A 19,690-nucleotide genomic window follows, 5' to 3' on the forward strand; every position below is an offset into this window, starting at 1 on the left:
TTTTCCGCGTGCGTTTCTGCGTTTGCATGGCATGTAGTGTCATGCAATGTGCGGAAAAAAGCAGAAAACTGTGCGGGTACAAAACGCGGAAAAAAACGCGAACGCAAACGCGCACAAACGCATGCGACGCAGCGTTTCCCGAGCTAGGCTATTATTTTCAATAGGCTTTAAAATCGTGCGCGTTTTGCCGTTCGCGGCAAAACGCGCAAAAACGCATGTAGTGTGTTCCCTGCCTCAGACTTTTGGTCCTCATCTGTACATGACAAGGATTGATATGGCTGTATGAGATACGGCTTGGACCAGTACAGCAGAGTAACCAAGCAGCTCAGGGTGACCCAAACCACTCGGAATGTATAGGGGGATAAAAGGGACCAAAAAGACCTTCTACTAAAAAAAGCAAAGCTTGGTGTAATTTGCCTTCCTAAAACAGAAGGAAATATGCAATAATTCAGCTATAAGTGAACATTTGTGGTTACCCACAATGCACTACTACTAAATATGCAAATAATTCCTTTTCAACCTTAGTAAGCCAAGAAAGCATCCAGAACCACTGGTGTATAGCAAGCCTATAGCTTTAAATTTTACACAGCCACATCAAACCCACATGTGCCAGCCTATTTTAGACGTTTGGTCCTCTTCAGTACATAGCAGGGATTGATGTGGCTGTATGAGATAGGGCTTGGACCAGTACAACAGAGTAACCAAGCAGCTCAGGGTGACCCAAACTACTAAGAATGTATAGGATAAAAGAGACCAAAAGGATGTATAGGATAAAAGAGACCAAAAGGCCCTCCCACTAAAAAAAAGCAAAGCTTGGTGTAATTTGCCTTCTTAAAACAGAAGCAAATCTGCAATAATTCATCTATAAGTGAACATTTGTGGCTAACCACAATGCACTGCTACTGAATATGCAAATTATCCCTCTTTGCCCTTGGTTTGATATGACACTAATTCGTCTTCTTGCTTGGACCAGCCCCTTCTTCTTGCTTGGACCGGCCCTGGGGGCAGGGCACTACTTCTTCTTCTTGCTTGAAGGTTGAGGCACTTACTCTATTATATATATAGATATTTTATGCTGTAGGTCACCCTGTATCAAACCTTTTTGCTAACAGACACCATACAAATTCTGTTGTGATCTTGGGGAATCTAGGCCTAACTGATCTTCAAAGTAATGTCCATGTTTCCCTATAGTTTAGTTTACACTATATGCATTTTAACTGAAAGCTTTTTCACACTGTTATGAAAAGCTAAAACACATCAGTTTTAGTGTAAAAGAGGCCTAACTACCTACAGAAAACCTTGCTTTGGCCAGATTAAGTTTTCTTATAAACCTGTTCAGCTGGGCCAACATATAAGCCTACTGTTAAGCAATTATCCCACCACCGCCACCCCAAATAACAAATGCAACAATTGTTACCCAAAATAACATGCATCAATCACTACCTCCACAGTTCATCAATACATGTTTGAGCTATTGGAAAAGATGTTGTCTATAACCTTTAGCAACACAATAACCAGTTAAGAGTGAGCTTGTCCAAGAGCACTAAAATGCTTTATTGGGAGGCAGGAAAACTATAACCCTCCTTGTTTTCCTGCCTCCCAATAAAGCATTTTAGTGCTCTTGGACAAGCTCACTCAGTCACAACACTGTTTCAGGTGAGCAAGGGGCAGGTCAAACTTTTTGGATTATCCTTGCTGCCACATACACCTATCATTTTGTGCACATTCTGTTATTGTGTGCAATATTTGGTTGTGGCACTATGATACATGTGTGAGAGTAGGGAAATTTGAACTTGCTTGAGCTGCCGTTTTCAGATGGGCTAAACACCACTCTGCTGGTGTTTTTGATTCAGTAGAACCCATTCATATTGAGTGCTTACCATTTGGAGGTCTGATACTGTCAGTGTTTAAAGTTACTTTAACAGTCTTTTTTGCTGAATCCAGATTTGTGAAGTACAAGCCTGTGGATTTCAAGAAACAGATGAAATTTTTCATCAAAAGTTCATAACTTATGTATGGCCTGGTGCACACCAAAAACCGCTAGCAGATCCGCAAAATGCTAGCAGATTTTGAAACGCTTTTTCTTATTTTTCTGCAGCGTTTCAGCTAGCGTTTTGCGGTTTTGTGTAGCGTTTTTGGTGTAGTAGATTTCATGTATTGTTACAGTAAAGCTGTTACTGAACAGCTACTGTAACAAAAAACGCCTGGCAAACCGCTCTGAAGTGCCGTTTTTCAGAGCGGTTTGCGTTTTTCCTATACTTAACATTGAGGCAGAAACGCATCCGCAATCCAAAATCTGCTGCAGCCCGGGAGTATGCGTTTCTGCAAAACGCCACCCGCTCTGGTGTGCACCACCCCATTGAAATGCATTACCCTAGCAGATCCGCACCCGCAAGCAGATCGCAAACCGCAGCGGAAACGCTCCGGTGTGCACTAGGCCTATCAGATCAACCACTTGCATAGCTCTCAGTGGGAGACCAGTTCTCTGCTTCTTTTAAACTATCAGCAGATAGCCAGGTGGCTAGTGGTGTACTGCAGCTTGTTTTTTATTGCAGATTTAATAAACCTTGATTAGGGAATGTTTTGAAGGTCTGCTCTCTGATCCATATAAATATCTGATCTGGACTAGTGGGGATTCTGTTGAATTTTGTGATTTACAAAATGGCAAAAACAAGCCTAGCTAAGAAAAAACTCCAGATCCAGCAGCACATCTGTCTGTATTTGTATGTATTTTTGTAGTCAGGCTAAGGTAGAACATTTACATGTTTTGTTCAATCTCAATTTTGGCCCAGTTTTCACTGGATTAGCCTTAATAAATGAAACCCTGAAACAGCTAGAAAGTTATCCAAGAGATATATAAAAATAAAAGGGACTCAACCTCCAGACAGCACGTATAACTGAGATACTCATTTTCTGTGGCTTTTCTTATAAATCTGTCTTTTAAGATTATACATACCCTGCATTATATCATTACACAGATGACTATAAATCAGTGTTGTGTCGCACTTATCCCTGCATTCTGCGTCTGCAATAAATTAAAGTACCTTTGTTTTCAGGGTAACCAGATTCTGAGCGGACTGTCTGTTCAGGATTACAAGTCTGCACTGAAGATGATAAAGCAGGCCATCCTTGCTACAGATTTGGCACTTTATATAAAGTAAGTTCTAAATGATCAGTGGCTGTTCTATTATTTTCTGCTTTCCCCAGTGCAATCATTTCTGATTTATTAGGTTCAGTCACGGCTCAGGGAAACTCACCATAAAAGGAAGAACTGAGCTATTTTTTGGCAGTGCCCACTTTTCTTGTGCGTAATGAGTAATCTGTCTCTGACCCGTCAAGCTTGGTATAGGTAACCATCATAACATAGCTAGGGGTGCTTGTCAGGCTTACATAACACAGCTTACTACTGCACTTTATTAAGGGTCACACTCTACGGACGTGATGATACTTCCTTGTTTTGCAGGAGGAGAGGGGATTTCTTTGAACTAGTAAAAAGAAAGAAATTCAGGTGGGAAGATCAAACACAAAAAGAACTGTTTATGTAAGTATAAAGAAACACTATGAATATGTCTGTTCTCTGCATTTACAGCTTTTTGAGAACTGAATGGCTAGAACAGGAGACATCATTCCAACTTATTTACATGAGCAAATGCATGAAGGCATCGCTAAAGCGTTTTTCCCACAGAAATTATCCCGCGTCCCCCCATCCACACCACACACACACACTTCCTTTGTTAAAATTGTGAGGTTTAAGCCTACCTGCAGCCAATCTTGTTTTTAGTTTTAGGCCTCTTTTCCACAGCACTTCAGCCACTGACTCGCCAGTACGGGTTTCGTCAGTGAGTGGCTTTAGTCCTTTTTAGAGCCGTGGACTTGGGCTGCACAGGGGGTCCCGTCAGTGAGCAGCTACTCACTGTGTAAGTATTGCTGGTCCGTGGGTCTGGCAAAGTCTGAAAGAGGCTGGTGCAGCTGCGGTAATCGTGGATGAAACCTGTAGAGGCGTGTCAGCATCTGTAGAGTTGAGATCATTCCCTGGCAAGGTACACTGATTTGTATGAAATCAGGTATTCCCTGCATCACCAATCATCGCCTGCATCTTCCCTTTGCTTTGGTTCCATCTAGTGGTGGTTTGGCAATCATGCGTACCTAATAAAATTGGACGCATGAAGCAGAAACCAGCGTGGAACGCTCCAACTTCCGGGCGGATAGCGTCAAATGACGCAGCTTCTGCAGGAGGACGGAGGGATGACGGGGAAAGCACGCCGCGCATTATGGGTAGATACCCTCATTTAAATAGGTTAGAAACCGGCGCGATGGCGTGCGCATTGCCTCTGAAGACGCTCAGGAGAGCGAAACGGTCGTAAGGCAGCCCCTAACGCTCCCACCTCACCCCACAGCTCCTAGGTATCGGGTAGGAAATATGTGCAATCTTGTGCTATATTTTAATACTGTATTAACCAGATAAAATAAAGCTATTTTAAGCTGACACCATTGCAAGTGCCGACCTGCTTTCTACATATGCTATATTTTTGTATGTGCTGTATTATTTAAAGATGAACTGTAAAATAGTGGTCATATAGCTTTCACGTTTCCTGAAAATTCAGTCTTTCTCAGTTTCGCAATTATTTGAATTTACAGAAAGTGTGTTACCCATTTAGAATCCATCTCTTCTTTATTATTATTTGTATTATTATTATTATTATTTTGTTTTTAAATAACGCCGACTTCTTACACAGTGTTGTACAGAGTATATTGTCTTGTCACTTAACTGTCCCTCAGAGGGGCTTCCAATTTAATCCCTATCATAGTCATTTGTCTATGTGTATGCATGTATCGTAGTCCAGAGCCAATTTAGGGGGAAGCCAATTTCCATATTTCCCGCTGTGTAAGACGCACTTTTTCTCCCCCCAAAATTGGGGAGAAAAAGTCCCTGTGTCTTATATGGTAACGGCAGGGAATCCCGGACTTACGAACACCTGCCGATACGACCCGCCGACACGTCGAGAATTCCCTGCATGTGTGCCCCTGTGTATGTCTGCTCCCTCTGTGTGGTCCGCTTGTCTCTTCACTTCCCCCCCTTACCCCGGTGTAATAAGTAGTGTAGCACATGTCTTACCTAATTCATGGAATCTGCGGCGATTGCAGACCTCCTTCTCTTTCGCACGGCTTGCTCTAGTAATGGCTTGTGCTGATGACGCGATCAGCACAAGCCGTTTACTAAGGGGAGCCAAGCAGAAGAGAGAGATGGATCATGGATTAGATAAGACGTGCGCTACACTACTAATTACATGGGAGGGTGGAGAGACAAGCTGGAGGGAGCGGACCACACAAGGGAATGGACACACACAGGGGCATACTGGGGACATACTGTTGCGTTGGTAACAGTTAGACAACACGGAACACACTGGGGACATACTGGAGACAAAACGGGGCACACTGGGGTCTGGGGATAGAAGGGGACACACTGGGGACAGAAGGGGACGCACTGGATACAGACGGTGACACACTGGGGACAGAAGTGGACACAGGAGGACTCATGAGGGCAATAGGAGGATGCCTATTGGGTGGAAAACATCTACAAGACACTCCTGGAATATGGATGCACCAGGTTTAATATATATATATATATATATATATATATATATATATATATATATATATATATATATATATATATATTTATTTTTTTTCCTGGTTTTTGCCCTCTAAACCTAGGTGCATCTTATATTCAGGAGTGTCTTATAAGGCGGAAAATACAGAAACTTACCTGTATGTTTTTGGGATGTTGGAGGAAACCCGCGCGTTTACAGGGAGAACATACAAGCTCTGTGCAGATAGTACCCTGGCTGGGATTCAAGCTGAGAGTACTAATCACTGCACTACCATGCTGGACAAGCAATCAAATCTAACTGATCTGTGGCCATACAAGGTTTACACATTTAACCCTTTAGCAGCCAATTTATTTAGAGGCTTGCAAGTGCTCCAAACCAAATTATTTTAGTAATTTTTTTTATTTCTTCTTTGTTAGATTTCCCAGCTTCTAATTAGTACTGCTGTAATGTGTATTTATGGCCACTTGTCACTAGGGGGCAGTGTAAAACAATAATAGAGGACTTCTGCTTTCAGTTTCTGTATTTTAACCACTTGATGACCCACCCTTTACCCCCCCTTAAGGACCAGCGCTGTTTTGAGTGATCTGTGCTGGGTGGGCTGTGCAGCCCCCAGCACAGATCAGGTTGCAGGCAGAGAGATCAGATTGCCCCCCTTTTTTCCCCCCTATGGGGATGATGTGCAGGGGGGGTCTGATCTCTCCTGCCTGTCTGGGTGTTGCGGGGGGGGGCACCTCAAAGCCCCCCTCCGCGGCGAAATCCTCCCCCTCCCTCTCCTACCTGCCCCCCCCCCCCCCCCGGCGATCGAGGCTGCACAGGACGCTATCCGTCCTGTGCAGCCAGTGAAGGGACGTCCCCTGTCACATGGCGGCGATCCCCGGCCGCTGATTGGCCGGGAATCGCCGATCTGCCTTACGGCGCTGCTGCGCAGCAGCGCCGTACAATATAAACAAAGCGGATTATTTCCGCTTGTGTTTACATTTAGCCTGCGAGCCGCCATCGGCGGCCCGCAGGCTATTCACGGAGCCCCCCGCCGTGATTTGACAGGAAGCAGCCGCTCGCGCGAGCAGCTGCTTCCTAATTAATCAGCCTGCAGCTGGCGACGCAGTACTGCGTCGCTGGTCCTGCAGCTACCACTTTGCCGACGCACGGTATAAGCGTGCGGTCGGCAAGTGGTTAAGGTAGCAGGGAAAGATCAAAGCATTCCAAGCTAATTACAGAACAGCAAATTCTGAGGTCAAAAGCAGTGCACTTATCCCAAATGAGATAACTCGATTGAAGCTGCTAATGGGTTAAGATGGCCATACATAGGTTAATGATTCTGGCAAATCTGGGAGCCAATACCTTATTGAAAGCAGCCATGCGCCGACAGCACTCGCCATTGTTACCAGTACTAGAGTACTGCATGTTACACAATCACTGGTGCATGAGTAATACTCAGGTTGCTATGATAACACACATTATGCAAGTAACATAATTTGTGTTACTGTAGCAATGTGAGCATTGCCTATGCATAACGTGTACTACTCTAGCGGCATTAGCACTGGTAAAAATGCCGTGCACTGTCTGTGCTCAGTAGTTACAGTAGGAAAGTGAATCAACCCCTTGATTGCTTTGATCAAAGCTTTGATAAAGTTTTTATGGCTTTTATACAGTTTTTGATTGATAGTTTGATAAGGTACATCAGTAGTTTTGTTGTTATTCTGACTGACCAGATTATTGCTGGCACCTATGCAAGTTATAAACATAATTGATGACTTTACTATGTTAGTCTAGTGGCACATGCTCTACTATAGCATACTGTCCTTTATGTTTTATGACAATGGCCCATATGCAATTCCCTTTTTCTCCTGAGTTTTCTCCTAGGCGATATTTTCAAACTTGTCAATAAAATGTCTTTTAAACTACCAACAAGCAAGAACATATGCAAAATAATGGTAATAGTACTTTTCACCTACTTTTTGGTGCTTTTTCAATTGCAAAGTGCTGAAATGTTAGAATACAAGATGAAAAATTATCTCCTAGGACAAAATTCAGGAGAAAAAGTTAATTGCTCATGGGCCAATGAGTTAGTATTGGTGGTACCCAGCAAGCTTTTTTTGCATGCATTTTTAATAACAGATACTGATTCTGATTGTTCTGTGCAGAGCAATGCTGATGACCGCGTGTGACCTGTCTGCAATAACAAAACCCTGGCCAGTTCAACAGCGGGTGTGTATCTAACCTAAACCAGCTCATGCATGTATATTTATATCAACTGTTTTTCAAAGCAGGTGATTGAAGATGAGTTTCAGTCAGTACACAAGTGCAAGGAGATGGTCTCCCTCTATAGTGCTATGATTACTCATAAGTAAATGGGTAAAATGCCCTTGTTTATGTTTAACGTGGCTCTGCATCGAGAGGGAAATTGAATTTTATATTTATTTCTTTTTAAACAAAGCCAGATATCTGGCTGTCTTGTTGAATTATTTTTTTATATTGTATACAAAAATTATTTTTTCTTAGTATTAGTCATTTTTAAGGTTATATTTTTTTCCTTTTGGTGATTCTTGTAAGGGCCAAGAATATGTAGGTAAGAAGTAGGGAGAGACCGGGAGCCCAATTGTGCAGTATCAGCAGGTATAGGGAAGATAAACTCATATAAATATATACTCACAAAGGTGGGTTGCAGTTCCTGCAACCACCGTATAGGCCTGCAAGGAATTAACCATCCCTGCCCGGTACTCCAGGTCCTGCTGGGTACTGGACGGTCGCTCTCCTGGAGTACGATAGACTTTCCGGAAAAACTGCAAAGCTATTACCTCCAAAGGAGGTCTGACTGGTAGTGGGTAGGATGGAGGCGCCCGATGTATGTTTTATTTTGGTATTTTTAAATGCAAATAAAAGAGAGGTAATTGCTTACATCTCCAGATGATATAGACACCAGTTCAACTGGAAAAAATTTTTTATACAAAAAGCAATCTGACAACGCGTTTTACGGGTCATGGCCCGCTTCCTCAGCTGAACACAAAATACCTTGATAGCATAGGGGATACAGTATAGGCACCTCTAATGTCTGACATTTGAATTTCTAACCAAAACGATCTTACTGGGGGTACTTCAGGACTGTCATTTACTGACTATTCAGGAAGCCCTCAGTGTTCTGGCATGACTGAGGTGAGGGACTCGCACCTTTACCACCTAATATCAGACAAGCTTTAAAGTATGCCTTGTGTCCCTTACCTTAGAAAATTTGCCTCTGTGAGCCTTCTTACACTATTATTATGCACATTATAATGCACTGTGCAATATTCAAGGTCAAAAGACAATGCACTGAAGGCAAAGCATGATTCTCACACTAGTGCCTTGCAATGTAATGTAGTGCAATTTCAAAATAAATGTCAACCTGTTTATAAAAGACCAGTCTTTTTTTTTTCTTTGCATTGAAGAACACCCCTCTGTTGTACAGTAAATGTTATCCCTCTGGTAACTAGTTCTCGATTGGCTGAGCTAGATCACATGATGTTGAGTAACATTCCAACCTTTCATTAAAAGAAAAAATGGCAGCAATTGGTGACTGAAGGTCAGCATCTGAGGGGAGGGGCTTGTGATCCTTGCCAATCAGAAGCGCTTTTGAAGTCCCATACATTGTATATACAGTAAACAATATAAATTACCTGTTTCCCGCTATAAACTTTGTATGGAGTAGAGAGAGTTACTACACAGTCAAAACTTCCAGGGGATTTCCACAAGGGAACTTTAATAAATATTGCCGTTCATGTTGTTTATTTTATGTGCTATTTAAATTCACTGTACTGCATTATAACTGGTGTGTATAAAAAAAGGCATATTTCATACACAAGATGTAAAGTCATAAACTGTATCCTGGCCAATGAAGTAGAATATTTCCCTACAGTAGAACAGTAAATACAGTATCTGTGTTAATCATAACACTGGACACAGAACCAAATAAAAAGAGCGTTTTCTAAATGACGTGGCACCAGATGGAGTCCTGGGCCTCTGGCCAGCAAACAGAATTCCTGGAAGACAGATAACAATGCAGGAGAGCAGCAGAGATGGATGGAATTATGAGAATTACACGGGTCAGTTCCAGAAGGTCAAGTGGAAGTGGGATTTTCTTTCTTGACATCTCACTGCATGGGTGAAATTGTTTATGATGTAGACAAGCATGCAGTACACGGGCTGTATATCATCTTCTGACATAATTGTGAGGTATAGCTTGTGATTTGTTGCTTAGGCCAGGGCTGGTCCACCCATGAGGCAGGGTGAAACAAATGCCTCAGGCGGCACTTCTGGGGGGGGCGACCCTCACCTGTCCGTGGGTGCGGGGGGGGGGGGGCGCCGAGCTGGAGGGGTAGCGGGCAGGAAGGGGGTATTGGGCCTAGCAGTGGGGAGGGGGGTCGGACCCCCCTTCCTCGCCTAGGTCCCCCAATCTGCGCTCCCACTCCAGCTTTAAATAGTTAAGTAGCAGTCGCTACTAGTAAAAGGCAGCGGGCGGGGATGACTCACCTCTTCCATGCTCCAGCGTGCGTTCCACTGTCGTCACTTCCTGCAATGCCGTCCACTTACAATACAGTGGGCTGCATTGCAGGAAGTGACGACAGTGGAACGCACGCTGGAACGCGGAAGAGGTGAGTCATCCCCGCCCGCTGCCTCTTACTAGTAGCGGCTGCTACTTAACTTTTTAAAGAGACTCTGTAACTTCAAAAAGATCCCCTGGGGGGTACTCACCTCGGGTGGGGGAAGCCTCCGGATCCTAATGAGGTTTCCCACGCTGTCCTCTGTCCCACGGGGGTCTCACTGCAGCCCTCCAAACAGCCGGCGACAGAGCCGACTGTCAGTTCAATATTTACCTTTGCAGGCTCCAGCGGGGGCGCTGTGGCTGCTCTCGGCTCCGAACTACACGGAAATACCCGATCTCAGTCGGGTCCGCTCTACTGCGCAGGCGCCGAAAACTTGCACCTGCGCAGTAGAGCAGACCCGACGGCGATCGGGTATTTCCGTATAGTTCGGAGCCGACAGCCGTCAGAACGCCTGCGCAGGAGCCAGGAAGGTAAATATTGACGTCATTATTCTCGGAGGGCTGCAGCGAGACCCCTGAGGGATGGAGGACGGCGTGGGAAGCCTCATTAGGATCCGGAGGCTTCCCCCACCCGAGGTGAGTACCCCCCAGGGGATCTTTTGATGTTACAGATCCTCTTTAAAGCTGGAGGAGGAGCACAGATCAGGGGACCCAGGCGAGGGGGCGACCCCCCTCCCCGCCACTGTGCCCAATACCCCCTTCCTGCCCACTACCCTTTCCAGCTTGGACTGCCCCCCACCCACGGCTTGGGGGGGGGGTGGCAATTTCTTTCAAGTTTGCCTCAGGCGGCAAAAAGTCTAGGGCCGGCCCTGGCTGAGGCATTACAGGGGGCTAATCTACCCAGGTGATGAATGCACATGAATTTCCAAAGCCTGTAATTTCCATTTCCATGGTGTCATTAGCTTGTAGGTGGAATGGGGTGTGGTATTTCCAGGATGAAGATCCATGAGAATCAGAAAAACGCATGGTTGTGGATCAAATACGGCCTAATGCTGTATAAAGTCCAGGTATATTAGGCCTATTAAATTAGGTTAAGCTCTTGTTTTTCTTGGGCTATGTGAACTCAATATTTTTTCTTCAGTGTGAACAATATGAACTGCAAGACTTGGCAAACATTATTTCAGCTTTCTTACAGAAGTTTTGTATTTATGTACAAGGTCATCTATGACATGGATGACTGTAAGAACTCGAGGAAAGAAAAAAAAACTAATTATTATTATTTATTGTATTTATAAAGCGCCAACATATTACGCAGCGCTGCAACTAAGTAATCATGTTTGAGTTTTGTGGTAGCCTGTACAGTAGACTCTTCCTTCTTCACTAATATTAGACCAGAAATGCACCAGGGAATGGAATACTGAAGGACTGCTCAAGTGTAGTTTTCTGAGGTTTGTGTAGAAATGGGATCCAAAAGCATACTGTAAGTGCACAACAGAAACAAAAATCTATGTTGGGGTAAAATATACATTTATTTTGAGTGCATCAACAAAGTGACGGTGGGTTTACAGACTCCAAAGTCTTGGCGAGGACCTTTTCACCTCATTGGTCATATTGGCTGCTACGGTGTAGAGGAACTGCTACGTGGGACTCCAGGTTGGCTTTCATAGGATAACTCCTTGTCATGATCTTTGTGTGTTGATTCAACCCCTCCAGTTCCCCCAGCATTCTCCTTATTGCTTCCTTGTCACCACTCTGTATTCTTTATGTGTTTGGCCCTGTAAGTGTCTTCTTCATAACGTCACTCACTGCACTAAAGATATACCTGCATATGGTAAACGACACGTGTCTCTTTTTCATAAACCTCTGCATAGAGACCATTAGGGCTACCTTAGCTCTGGGCAAAAAACAGCCAAGTTAGTAGATGTATTTTTTTCACTGCAATAGATGTTCATCTCTCCTGCTAGTGGCTGCAATTTCTGCCACCTTATATTTTATTTAAAAAAATAACTTTATATTTTCAGATAGCGGAGCTTGTCGCTACAGAATTTTATGATCAAGGGGATAAAGAGAGGCGAGAACTGAATATAGAACCAACTGTAAGTATGCTATGGTTTTCCTATTCAGATATGTTCCGTACTGCAGCCTTGTAATAAATACCATGCAGCAGAATCCCTTTTTTTTTTGAATCTCACTAATAAAGGTTACTGAATGAGTATTAGGTTAAGTGCATGTTCATGCAGGCATCCATAGTGGGAAATTATTTTTAGCACACTCAGACTATGCTGATATGAAAAAAAGGAGTGGGGGGGGGGGGGGACGTGCTGTGGAAGCTGCCAGTGATTTAGGCTTGGTTCCCACAAGCGACTGTCAGGATGACTTAATTCAGCCAATGCAAAGGGTTTTCAGCTGGATAGTGTACTGGCAAATTTGCTGCCTGATGTAGGATCTGAGCCGCTGACCAGGGTTCGAATCCAGGCTCAAGCCAGTACACAAAACAGTAAGGAGTCTTGGGCAATGCTACCTAATGATCCTGTCGCCTGTGGAGCGTGCCCTAAGTGGCTGCAGCCCTGAAGTAGTTTGAGGGCCCATTTCCACTATTGCGGTGCGGAATGGCCGCATATCACCGCTGATGAAATCGCATGCGGATTTTGCCGCGATTTTGCATAGGCAGGGTATATGCGATTTTAACCATGTCACTGCCTGTGTCAATTTACATTACTTTCAATGCGAAATCGCACGCGAAATCGCGGGAAAAAACGCATGCAAAAAACGCATGCGATTTCCCTATTAAATACATTGTCTGCGATTCGCCTGCATTCCACACGCAGGCGAATTCTGCAGGGTCTACCGTGCAGAAAAATCCTGCACAGAAAAACGCAAATGAAAATTGACAAGTGGAAACAGTCCCATCCACTTGTATTGCCTATGCGAATGCGCATGCGTTGTCTGCATGCGGATTCGCGCTAGTGGAAACGGGCCCTGAATCTGCCAGGAGAAAGCACAATATAAATGTTCTGTGTTTTTTCTGCTACTGAATCTGGTCCCAGCATTTTGTTGTCATGGTGCACTTGAGCCCCCTAGGGGACACGGAACTGCTCAAACACAGCTGTCTTGTATTCAACATGAGGGGCCTGATTCACAAAGCGGTGCTAACAGTTAGCACGCTGGTGAAAAGCCCTTTATCACGCCTGAACTCAGTTTAGGCATAATAAGTTTAGGCGTGATAAGTTTAGGCGTGATAAGTTTAGGCGTGATAAGTTTAGGGGCTCGATTCACAAAGCGGTGCTAACCCAGTTAGAGACTTTAGGCGTGATAACCATTGCACCATGCTGGTGAAAAGCCAGTTTAGGCGTGATAAGTTTAGGTGTGATAAGTTTAGGCATGCTAAGTTTAAATAAGTTTAGATGGCACGCAAAGTCCCGCACGCAAAGCAGCGCCATTAAACTCTATGCGAGATGCACCAGACTTTGCTAGCGCAAAACTTTTGATGAGCTGTGCACTGCGGTGCTAACCCAGTTGGTGCTTAAACTTATCACGCCTAAACTTATCACACCTAGGGCTCGATTCACAAAGCGGTGCTAACCCAGTTAGAGACTTTAGGCGTGATAACCATTGCACCACGCTGGTGAAAAGCCAGTTTAGGCGTGATAAGTTTAGGTGTGATAAGTTTAGGCATGCTAAGTTTAGATAAGTGTAGATAGCGTGCAAAGTCCCGCACGCAAAGCAGCGCCATTAAACTCTATGCGAAGTGCACCAGACTTTGCTAGCGCAAAACTTTTGATCAGCTGTGCACTGCGGTGCTAATGCAGTTGGTGCTTAAACTTATCATGCCTAAACTTATCACACCTAAACTTATCATGCCTAAACTTATCACACCTAAACTTATCACACCTAAACTTATCATGCCTAAACTTATCACGCCTGAACTGGCTTTTCACCAGCATGGTGCAATGGTTATCATGCCTAAAGTCTTTTAGGCATGCTAACTGGGTTAGCACCGCTTTGTGAATCGAGCCCTAGGTGTGATAAAGGGCTTTTCACCAGCGTGCTAACTGTTAGCACCGCTTTGTGAATCAGGCCCTAGGTGTGATAAGTTTAGGTGTGATAAGTTTAGGCATGATAAGTTTAAGCACCAACTGCGTTAGCACCGTAGTGCACAGCTGATCAAAAGTTTTGCGCTAGCAAAGTCTGGTGCACTTCGCATAGAGTTTAATGGCGCTGCTTTGCGTGCGGAACTTTGCACGCTATCTACACTTATCTAAACTTAGCATGCCTAAACTTATCACACCTAAACTTATCACACCTAAACTTATCACCCTTAGGGCTTGATTCACAAAGCGGTGCTAACAGTTAGCACGCTGGTGAAAAGCCCTTTATCATGCCTAAACTCAGTTTAGGCATGATAAGTTTAGGAGTGATAAGTTTAGGTGTGATAAGTTTAGGCATGATAAGTTTAGGTGTGATAAGTTTAGGCATGCTAAGTTTAAGCGCCAACTGCGTTAGCACCGCAGTGCACAGCTGATCAAAAGTTTTACGCTAGCAAAGACTGGTGCACTTTGTATAAAGTTTAATGGCGCTGCTTTGCGTGCGGGACTTTGCAAGCGATCTAAACTTATCTAAACTTAGCATGCCTAAACTTATCACACCTAAACTTATCACACCTAAACTTATCACGCCTAAACTGGCTTTTCACCAGCATGGTGCAATGGTTATCATGCCTAAAGTCTTTTAGGCATGCTAACTGGGTTAGCACCGCTTTGTGAATCGAGCCCTTAAACTGGCTTTTCACCAGCGTGGTGCAATGGTTATCACACCTAAAGGGCTCGATTCACAAAGCGGTGCTAACCCAGTTAGCATGCCTAAAAGACTTTAGGCATGATAACCATTGCACCATGCTGGTGAAAAGCCAGTTTAGGCGTGATAAGTTTAGGTGTGATAAGTTTAGGTGTGATAAGTTTAGGCATGCTAAGTTTAGATAAGTTTAGATCGCTTGCAAAGTCCCGCACGCAAAGCAGCGCCATTAAACTTTATACAAAGTGCACCAGTCTTTGCTAGCGTAAAACTTTTGATCAGCTGTGCACTGCGGTGCTAACGCAGTTGGCACTTAAACTTAGCATGCCTAAACTTATCACACCTAAACTTATCATGCCTAAACTTATCACACCTAAACTTATCACACCTAAACTTATCATGCCTAAACTGAGTTTAGGCATGATAAAGGGCTTTTCACCAGCGTGCTAACTGTTAGCACCGCTTTGTGAATCAAGCCCAAAGTCTCTAACTGTGTTAGCACCGCTTTGTGAATCGAGCCCGTAGTGTCTAAGATGAGATGACAGGATCTACCGCAGCATTTATGCAAACAACGTGAAAAGCTGTACGCGGCATTTAAAAAATACGCTTCCATTAATTTGAATAGAACAGCAGTTGATCACTTTTAAACGTTGCTTTTGTTGCTTGCCGAAAACGTTGCATTTATTGTCACGCAGAAGCCCATGTAAGCCAGTCCCTTACAGTTTGTTGACACTATGCATGTTCTATTTTTACACAACCAAAGGAGGAAAAATAGGCAGACACTTAAGGGGTAAAAATACTGGCACCACTTTATTGCCAAAACACACCTTTCCACATTCTATGCTTAAAGGAACACTATCGATCTACATATTTTTTTCAATTGAGATAGGAATTGTTTGGGAAGTGCTGCTACGTACTTGTGTATACATTTCACTGGCAACCTCTTTGTTTACTGTTATCAAAATACTTTCAAACTTTACTGACGCCAAAACTGACGGCAGACTGAGCCATGAGGAGAGGGGAAATTCCCCTCACACTTGATCAGTTAACCCTGTGTGTAACTCTGTGAGAGAGGGAGAAAGCCCCCAGCTTTTGTCACAGCTTTTCATACTGTTTTTGCTTTCTGAGAAAGATACTCTGTAGTCTGATATGCAACTCTAGCTGTGCATTGAAGCAGACACCCCTTCTGCAATTGATTTGTCCCAATATAGCTAAATCCTACTCTCAATAAATTAAAGCGTATGCCTCTGATATTTAACATGAAAAGTAATAAAATCTTTAAACAGCTACTTAGACATTATTTGTACATTGTCATTTTAGAACACTTAGGCATTAATACTATTCCTTTAAGTCAAACCAGGAGTAGTAACTTGTCAGCAATGTCCAGCAAATGCATTATTTACAATATATAGCATGTAGCAAGCATAGAAGGGAAAGGCATGTGGGGAGCAGAGCTTGCAGTGCAGGCTGCAGGTACTTGCATGTCCAAAGCTAATGGTGACAGGCTGTGAGGTAAAAGATGGAAGCGGTGTGGCACAGGGGGTCCTCCAGGACTGCTGCCCTTACAGCTGTTTCTCTGTCATGTTAGTGGGCCTCGCTAGTCCATGGGTCCCAGGCTGGTAGCTACGCAGGAACCTGCGTTCTGTGCGCACGATCGTTGGCTTCTAATGTTTATTTTATTTTTATTTATTTATTGTATTTATAAAGCGCCAACATATTACGCAGCGCTGATGTTCTCTTTTTATGTGAATAATAACACATAGGAACATTCTACCAATGACTTTGAATATTGCAATTCATATTATGCATTCTATTTATTATTATTTTTTTGGTGCACCATACATGTTACATAATAAAAAGTACTTGTAGTTATAACCATTTACGCAATGCACGTAGTGTACATGGGCCCTCTGTGGAAGAAAAGTAGCTGTTTTGACAAAAGAACCCTGTCTGAACTGATATCGTTATCTTTCAGGATCTAATGAACAGAGAAAAGAAAGACAAAATACCCAGCATGCAGGTTGGATTTATTGACGCAATCTGCTTAGAACTTTATGAGGTTGGTAATCATTATATTTCTGTATTTGGTTTTAATGCTGATCAAAAAATTGTAAAAATTAATGCTGTCCTATTGTAATATGTTTCTTAAAGCTTAATTTCAGGCTGACAATTTAAAGTAAATGGGAACCTAAAAAAAATATCAAGCAGATACTTACCTAAGGAGAGGGGAGGCTCTGGGTCCTATAGATAGAGCCTTCCCGCTCCTCTCACAGCCCCCGTGTTCCAGCGCTGGCTCAACCAGTAGCAGTATTCAACCAATTGGTCAAATACTGCTCTCTGCCACCGAAGAAGGCTACAGAAGTCTTTTGGAGCACGAGTATTTTCTTCTGCGTTTTTCGTCCCTGTGAGGGGACATGAAGCCGCGGCGACTATGCGACCCTGGACGCCACATGTGGCTTTTAGGGCTATCTGAAATGATGAGTTTAATCGGGATCAGAACGCCGTGTTTGCGCAGTCGATGGTAATCGCCGGTAGCCGCCAAGCCTTTGGGACTCGTCGGCTAAATGCTCCCATTCAAGTGAATGGGAGCCATTCACTTGAATGGGAGCATTTAGCCGACGAGTCCCGAAGGCTTGGCGGTAAACGCCGCCAACCGTCTGTGTGAACCAGCTCTTAGTGTGGGTGGAGTTTTCTTCCCCACCTATAAAGGTCTCACCTCTTTCTCAGGTCCTTTAAAACTATGACTAAGGGCACAGTCTGAGCCTGATACCCATCAGTTTTTTGACCTTGTGGTTGTCTTTGTCTACCTGTGGATTTTTTTCAATAAACAATACCGGCTTTTACATAAATTCAGCTGAAGTGTGTGGATCCTTTCTTCATTTTGCTTCATGGTTTGGCTTGTCCAGATCCTGCACCAGTGAGTACTTTCAAGGGGATTACAGATCATATAGATCATCTCTGTGTGTAGTCCCTGAATGGTCTCCACATCTATTGATCCCCTTAAAGTGAACCTTAAGTGAAAAAAATGAGTTTTACTCACCTGGGGCTTTCCTCAGCCCCCTGCAGCTGATCGGTGCCCTCGCCCTCGACGTGTCCCTCCGATCTTCCTGTCCCCGCCTGCGGCCACTTCCGGTTTCACCGTCACCGGCCATCAGGCTGGGAACGTGAGTGATTCTTCACGTTCCCAGCCACAATATTGCCCCCTATGCTGCTATTGCGACCTTCCTTGCCGCAATAGCAGCATAGGGGGCGATATTGTGGCTGGGAACGCGAAGAATCACTTGCGTTCCCAGCCTGTCGGGTTCTGACGGCGAAATCGGAAGTAGCCGCCGGCGGGGACAGGAGGATCGGAGGGACACGTCGAGGGCGAGGGCACCGATCAGCTGCAGGGGGCTGAGGAAAGCCCCAGGTGAGTAAAACTCATTTTTTTTTCTCTTAAGTGTCACTTTAAAGTGCCCATTAATGATGTAATTTTCCAAACGATGCCCGGGAGATCCAATTGATCAGAAATGATCGTTTGGACCCATAAATGTCACACAATTTAATGCATTCAGGGGAATCAGAAAAATGGAATAACAGAACAATCAATACATCTATTGTTCATGATCCATTGGTACCACCAATGCTGCGAAATACAACTGATTGGACGTTTGTTTAGAGATTGTATCATTAATGGCCACCTTAAGACTTAAGTAAACGGAACGGTATTACATTTCCAGACTGCAGATTCTTGATGATATCTCCATTTTGTTTTTGCCCCTTGTACAGGCCTTAACCCAGGTGTCTGAGTCATGTTACCCGCTGCTTGAGGGGTGCTTGAGGAATAAGCAGAAGTGGCAAGTATTGGCAGAGCAGCAGGAGAAAGGCCTGGTCAATGGAGACAACAACCAGCCAAAACTGAACTGTGACATTGACTAAGCAAAACCAACAGCAATTTTCTAATTTTGTGGTACAGAATAGTATGACACTGTTTGGAATATGATATATATTTTGCCACTGTTATATTTATTAATTTCACATTTTCGTTTAAGGAAATAATAAGCAAATGTAAATGAAATTACATTGTAATGTTTTCTAGAGAAGCAATATATTTTCTAATGTATATATTGTAATAGACACAGTTGGAAGGTCCTTAGGGATGTCACCTTTTGTATTGCCCCATTTAGGATTAGTGCCTTAATGCACAGGTGGACCCAACATCACCTGTGGTGGCCAACACAATGCTCAGACCATGACACAGCACAATATGGAGTGAGCACTCTGAACGCTTCTCATTAAGCAGGGTGAAGGTCTACCTTAAATAAATAAGCTGCGCTATTTAACAAAGCTAATTCAGTTTACTTGGTATATGTAAAAAAAAGCTACTGATAACACTCATAGTTGTAAAAAAGGCCGTATAGGCAGGCAGCACCATCAATAAAACATAGCCTTTTATTAGAAAGTCATTAAAATGACAGTTGAAGGCTAAAAATGGCCCCAGTGACTGTGCTGGGCCCATTTTTTTAACCTTTGGCTGTCATTTTAATGACTTTCTAATTAAGAGTTATGTTTTACTGATGGGGGTGCCTGGCTGTATGGACTCTTTTGCTATTTAGTCACCAAGTACTGTAACTACAGGCATTGGCACACCTGTGATCCTTTGTTCATGGGTGCTCCACCACAACACAAAGTTTTGACACTCATAGTTGTGTATTGTTTTTTTGTTACTCTCTAGGTACAAAGTAGAGGCCAGCAAGCCCCCATTTGTATTCTAGAGCATGTGGGGGTT

The 19,690-nt window shown here is 43.7% G+C and overlaps 1 protein-coding gene across 10 annotated transcripts in view; it reads left to right on the plus strand.

Moving 5' to 3' along the window:
• PDE5A (phosphodiesterase 5A) overlaps positions 1 to 18,979 on the plus strand; it is a 236,196-nt gene extending 217,217 nt beyond the window's left edge. For all 10 annotated transcript variants that reach the window (XM_068280494.1, XM_068280429.1, XM_068280420.1 and 7 more), the window contains 6 exons: positions 3,057 to 3,157; positions 3,464 to 3,541; positions 7,757 to 7,820; positions 12,153 to 12,227; positions 16,898 to 16,981; positions 18,691 to 18,979. In XM_068280494.1, coding sequence (XP_068136595.1) covers positions 3,057 to 3,157; positions 3,464 to 3,541; positions 7,757 to 7,820; positions 12,153 to 12,227; positions 16,898 to 16,981; positions 18,691 to 18,840 — 552 coding nt within the window. In that variant the 3' untranslated portion in view covers positions 18,841 to 18,979. The remainder of the gene's footprint in view (positions 1 to 3,056; positions 3,158 to 3,463; positions 3,542 to 7,756; positions 7,821 to 12,152; positions 12,228 to 16,897; positions 16,982 to 18,690) is intronic.
• The last annotated feature ends 711 nt before the right edge of the window (positions 18,980 to 19,690 follow it).

This window comes from Hyperolius riggenbachi, chromosome 1, assembly GCF_040937935.1.
Source record: "Hyperolius riggenbachi isolate aHypRig1 chromosome 1, aHypRig1.pri, whole genome shotgun sequence".
Lineage (NCBI taxonomy): Eukaryota > Metazoa > Chordata > Amphibia > Anura > Hyperoliidae > Hyperolius > Hyperolius riggenbachi.